General features: G+C 49.8%; 1 protein-coding gene across 1 annotated transcript in view; it reads left to right on the top strand.

The window, feature by feature from the left end:
- The first annotated feature begins 282 nt into the window (after positions 1-282).
- The window catches only part of ATP1B3 (ATPase Na+/K+ transporting subunit beta 3), a 25,002-nt gene continuing 19,284 nt past the window's right edge, over positions 283-6,000 (top strand). The window contains exon 1 of the mRNA XM_068200850.1: positions 283-586. Within this exon, the coding sequence (XP_068056951.1) occupies positions 478-586 (109 nt within the window). The 5' untranslated portion in view covers positions 283-477. The remainder of the gene's footprint in view (positions 587-6,000) is intronic.

Genomic DNA, 6,000 nt, shown 5'->3' with positions numbered 1-6,000 from the left:
CCGTGTTTCAGGCTGGTGCGGGATCACGGGAGTGCCGAGCTGCGGGTTACGCTTGCGAGCCTTTCCGTCCCCTGGCACTTCTCTAAGATGGTTGTGCATCAGGACCCGCCCCGCCGCGCAACAGCCCCGGCGCTCCACGGCCGGGCACATGGCGGGGTCACGGGTGCCCGGAGCCGGGCCGGGCCGGGCCGGGCCGCGCTGCCCCGCAGCAGGGCGGCGCTGGCCGGCAGGGGGCGCGCGCGGCGAGCGGGGATCGCGCGGGGGCGGAGCGCGGCGCGGCCCGCCCGGCGCGGGGGCGCCGAGAGGGAAGAAGGGCGGGACTGGGGAAGGTCCCGGCGTGCCCGGCCCCCGCCCGCTCTCCCGCCGGGCGCCGCGGCCGCAGTTACTTAGCGGTTGGGAGCGGGCGCTGGCTGCGGCTTTCTTTGCCGGGGAGGGTCTGCCGCCGGAGTGCGCGACGCAGCCGCTCCTCGCCTCGCCATGGCTAAGGAAACGAAGAAGCCCTTCCGCCAGAGCATGGCCGAGTGGCGGCAGTTCATCTACAACCCCAACAGCGGCGAGTTCCTGGGGCGCACGGCGAAGAGCTGGGGTAAGGCTGCCCTGGGGGACGAGGGCGCGGTGAGGCGCCGGCGAAGCCGAAGGGCGGCGGGGAGCGGGGGCGGGATGCGGGAGGGCCCTCCGCGGGGATGCGGGGACGCGATGCGGGAGGGCCCTCCGCGGGGATGCGGGCTCAGGCTGGGGGCCCCCCGCCAGGATGAGGGGACGGGAAGCGGGAGGGTCCCCGCGGGGATGGCGGGGGCGGCGCGCACCAGGTGAGGCGGCCCGCGCGGTCGCGGCGGCGCACGCGCCCCGGTGCCCGTTACAACCGCTGCTCTAAAAATAGCTCCGTCCGTGACAGCGGGGGTGGGGGTCGGGGGAAGGGGGAGTTCCCGGGCGCGTCCCGAGATGACTCAGCGCCCGCCCCGCAACCGGTGCGGGCCCGTGGGCTCCTCTCCCGCCCGCTCTGCCGGGGGCGCCCCGGGAGCCGCCGCGGTGCGGCCGTGACGGGCTTCCGCCGCGAGGTGCGGGGCGGCCCCGCCCGCGGCATCGCCCGCAGCCTGCGCCTGCCGGGGCTGCTCCCCCGCTGCCGCCGTGCCCGATGCCCCCCGCGCTCCAGCGGCGCACGGAATCCAGAATGAATGAGCGCGAATTGCCTGTGTACTTGGAGCTGCGGTTCGGGGAGAGTAAAGGAAAATCCCCAACCCCCCTCCCCAAAAGTTCATGAGCCCCGGTTCCAGAAAGTGATCGTTGTGTGTGGTTGTGCGTCATCGTGCTAAATTTGTTCCAGCGGAGGGCTTCTGGGCCTTTTATTTTCTTAAAGGAAGCTTTAAATGAAGGCTCTCCAATAAAGCCTGTGAAGGCAGTGTTTATTTTCCTATTTTCAGGTAGTCATCCTATTGCTTTCTTCTGAGCTGGAAAGCATGTTGTCGTAATCTGGTTGCTTCCAATAAAAATATTTTGATTTTCCGAGTGTGTTTTCTCATATTAAACAGTTGTACAACTGCTTAATATTAGGATGTTTCTTCAGTCCTCATGGGACATATTTACTGACTTCAGAAAATGCTGCGTCTCCTCCCAAAACTTGGATGTAGTTGGGATACTTAATAGTTGTGCTTACAAAACCAACAAGACTCTCAGCGTGGTGTTAAGGAACAGGCCAGTACATCCTTGGCCTTGACACGATCTCAATGAATGCTGATGTTGAAATAGCGAGGAGGAGCTTGAAGCGGACAGTGCACGGGCTGTGCTTTCTCTGCCGTGCCAGTATCTCCCGTCTGTCAGGAGAGGGCCCGAGCTCTGACAGGAGTTCCCCTCCATTCAGATGGAAATAAGAGCTTGCAGCTACTCTGCCAGTTGAATAGCAAAGGATAGGAAATTTCCACTATGCTGTTGTCTGGGGATCTTTCTGTACAGACAGGTTTCCTCAAGTGCGTGGGCTGGGTGTGTGGATTGCAGAAGTCTGGCTGTGTCATGAGTCTGAGCAGCACAGACTGTAGATATGTTAGAAATAGCTTGCAAGTTTTTTGGGTTCTTTTAAAGGTGAAGAGGAAACCATCTTCTCTGTTTAAACCTGTCTAGTAGGATAAGTCACTTAGAATGTTATTAGTCCATGTTAGACTAAGGCCAATAGATAATATTTGAAGTTGAGATGACTTAGTTGGTAATTGAGTTTCCACGGTTACTTGAGAAAGTATCTATAGACAGTTTGAATACTTTTACTTCATTAAGAAATAAAGTTATAACTAATAATAGTTATAATAACTACTGAGTAGTTTAGGTGATTGGCATGTGGTTACTACTATATGCCATTTCCTCAGCCTGGACATTAGGGAGTGAATGTTCAGTAACACCATATTTTCAGTGTTTGGTTTGTTTTGACATTCCATGATTAACATACTGTGCTTATTTAATTTAATTATAATCTGACTGACTATTTTGGTGCATGGTGTGTGGCTTTCTGTTTGGTTTTACTTTTTAATTGCGGGACACTAATTGGGTGGCTCTGTTGGCACAGGAGAATATGCACAGTTTGGTTTCCTTCTGCACTTGCAGTCGAGGTGTGAGCTTAGAGCTCTCACGAGTACAGTTCCTTTTCTGTTGCTGGTCTCTGGGCTGAAAGGCGAGGACATAGGGGAGGAGAGCTCTGGTTGCCAGTCTGCTGGGTTGTCGTGTCTCCAGGGACAGCATGATGAGAATTCAGCTGGCTCTGGTTCTTCTGTGAGTATTTCTCTTGTCTCAAGACAGCTTCCTCACAGAAATAAGGCAGGAGCAGTAGAGAAGCCGTTAAGTAATTATTCACAGTATGTGCATGTTTTGCCCTAGCCTGACATAGTCTGGGGTTGGGGGAGGCAGTGATTCTCTGTGAATGTCAATGCATGGCATTGGAGTACTCCTCTGTCTGCCATTTCCAGTTCAGGATTTGTGAAAAGATCAAACACAAGTGGTTAAGTACTCATTTGTCATGTAACAGAGGTCGCATTTTAGAATTTGGCCAAGAATTGCTTTTTGCAGCTTGGTGAAAACTATATGTCTCCTCCTGCAGAAAAAAAAAATGGAAACTTTCACCTTATTTTTTTCAGACTTGAGGGGTACTTCAGTTTGAATCTTTCACAAGCTGATATCCAAACCTACACACACTCCCCCCAAACTTTTCTATTTTTAATTACTTGGCATAATCATTTGTTGTATTAAAAGAGACAGAAAATACTGGGAAGGACTGCTGACTTGAGTCTGTGCTGTTCTCAGCAGCAAGGCGTGAGGGATGCTGATAGTGCTCGAAGAGGTGATGGGAATGAGGGTGGTTCTGAGGTGCACCCAGCGTTTAATCAGGTAGAGCAGAGAAAGGAGGCTTCAGCAGACTGCTGGGTGGGGCCTTCCTGCAAGTGAAAGGAAGATCAGCATCTGTCTCTGCCTGTAATGGCAAGGTGCTGTGTCTGCCTGGAGTTAGCAGGGATGGAGTGAGATCATCATAAACGTCTTGTGATGAGATGCTCAGATGTGTGCATTGTCTTACAAGTTAGTTAATTCTTTTTGCATAAGGTTAATAAAAGAATAATTTGTGCTAAAAAAGAAGGGCAATATAGACTGTAGCAATACTTAATCTCTGGTCACACTAGATGTCATGTCAAGTGTATTTAAGTCTTTCTGTGAAGCTGGTTGTGTCAGGGTGTTTGAGGTGGAGGTGGCATTGCCTTGAAGTGCATAGAAATTCAGACCTACTGAATTTTCTTTTCAATGCTTAGTTGTATCCTTTGGTGCACAGATAGGTGTTTGTAATTACAAACAAAGACCCCACCAACAAAACCCAACACTTTATTTCTAGGAAAGCTTTCCACCATGTCAATGGAAATACACTTCGGTTGGCCAGCATAGCAAAGGATCCAGCTTTGCTTCTTTGTCTTCACTGGATTCCTGGTTGGAATTCAGTGAAGACAAAAAAAGTGCTGTCAGACTTTTATCTGCTTTTCTGACATGGTTGTTCTGTCTTCTTTACTGGTGTTTTGAGCAGGGTTTTACTGTCATCTAGCTTTCTTCATGAGTAGTGTAACATAAGACATTCTGGTGTCACTGTCTGCCATTGCAGCAAAGTATTTTCCTTGGCTCAGAGTGCTCTGAAAAATGGCATCTTGCTTTGTCTTGTAACACATATCAGTATGCTCTAGTAGTACAGTATGTACAGTATTTTGTGGTGGTGGTGGGGTGTTCTAAATGTCTGATCATAGCATCAGACCCTGGCTTTTGTGATTCTTTGCAAGTGTTTCACTGAACAGGTTTTATTGTCTCCTGAGGTGTAGTCATGTTCTGTGTGGAGCCCTGGCTTATTGTGACATAAAATACAACATAGGACTGAGGTTGTATTTCATCCTAGACTTTTTCTTCTTCCCTCTGCTGTCACCCAAATCTGGAATACAGTAATTCTTGAGTGTCCAAGTAATAAGACTGAAACATGATTAGTGATTATTCATTTGTATAGTTAGGTTAAAGTAAGGAAATCGCGGGTGAACTAAAACTGATGTTCCTGGTGCTGGTAGTAGTCAGTAGGAACGTCACTTGGGTGTTTAAATCCCACTTGTTGAAGATTCTGAAGGACAGTCATGCAGGTGGTAGGATCAGTGCAACATGAAATCCAACAGACCATAAAACCAGAATTTGTTGCAGGTAATATTGAGTAGTTGCTACCCTGTTTGTGGGAGTGTTTATATTGATACCTGTATATATCTAACTAAGCATTACGTACAGGTAGATTAGTCAGTCTGGTTTATGCCAGAGTAATGTGCTTTTCATTGCTTTTGCCATGCAAAGTTTGGAAATCTTGTATTCCAGGGAAATGCTGGCCAGGTATGTGATATCTTGCATTCACCAGAGTCAGAAATTCTAATTTTCACAGTGGAGAAATGTTTTGATTCCTGCAAATGAATTCCAGCTAACGACAGTATTAACATGTTGGTTCAGAAATTGAAGTCTTCCAGATTGGACTTACTTGTCAATGTGGTTAGGATATGAAGAAATGGTTTTCTTACTGTGATGCCCTGCAAAAAGAAAAGCAAACCAAAACAGCTAGGTAAATTGTAATGCAGAATTTTGGTTTTGAGTTTTTCTTGTGTTATTATTCTGGTGTGCAAGATGTTCTACAACAATTGAATTGGGTTGCATGTTAGATGTGGAAGCTGTAATTTGTTTGGAGGAAATATGGAAGATAGCTTTTCACTGTTACTTGGGTACGTCTTGTTTCCTGACAAGAAATCCAGTGTTATGTGAAGTTATTTTGGCAGAGTTTCTTGACAGGTTATGGCTTGCTCACTGTGATTAGCTAAGGATAATTAGTACTAATAGGCTCACAAAGAGCAGCTTACTTCAGTTTGGAGCTGTTGGAAGTTGCAGAGGGGATTTTTGTTTGTTTTTTTCCCCCTCTTTTTAATGTGGCAAAGTAATGTAAATGGGTCAGTTTAGTGGTCAGCATTCTGCAGTGCATTTACAAGCTATATTAAAATAAAGATTAAACTTTGCTGAGCTGGGGGGGCTAATGGAGCTTCAGGGCCGTGAATAGAAGCGGCCTGTCGAGCCATGTTCCTGCTGCATATCCCCGGTGGCTGGGGAAGGTGCTGTTATCATTGCAGTCTCCACCGCGGGGTGGGGATCTCTGGTACCCTGTACTGATGCTCTCCAGGCTGTGAGGGGCCCCCAGCTCTGCAGCTGCCCTTGGAGGGGAAGGGGGGAAGGGGTCCCAGCGCTGCCAGCCCTGCTGGAGTGAGGGGCTGTGCAGGTGGGTGGGCACCAGGCACCCCACGGGGCAGAGCTGCCCCTTGTGGCACCTGCCCTTCAGGGTCAGCTCCGAGGCCAGGAATGCGGGTGATGTGCTAGTGCTGGCCCAGAGCAGGACTCTCCCTAGGGCCATGTCTGCTTAGAACTGCACACCGTGGTGCTCTCATTGCCCGTGTTGTGCTCGTCAGTTTTTTCTTTTTC

The sequence above is a fragment of the Anomalospiza imberbis genome, chromosome 10 (genome assembly GCF_031753505.1).
Source record: "Anomalospiza imberbis isolate Cuckoo-Finch-1a 21T00152 chromosome 10, ASM3175350v1, whole genome shotgun sequence".
NCBI classification, from domain to species: Eukaryota; Metazoa; Chordata; class Aves; order Passeriformes; family Viduidae; genus Anomalospiza; species Anomalospiza imberbis.
This window is presented reverse-complemented; position numbering and strand designations above follow the sequence as displayed.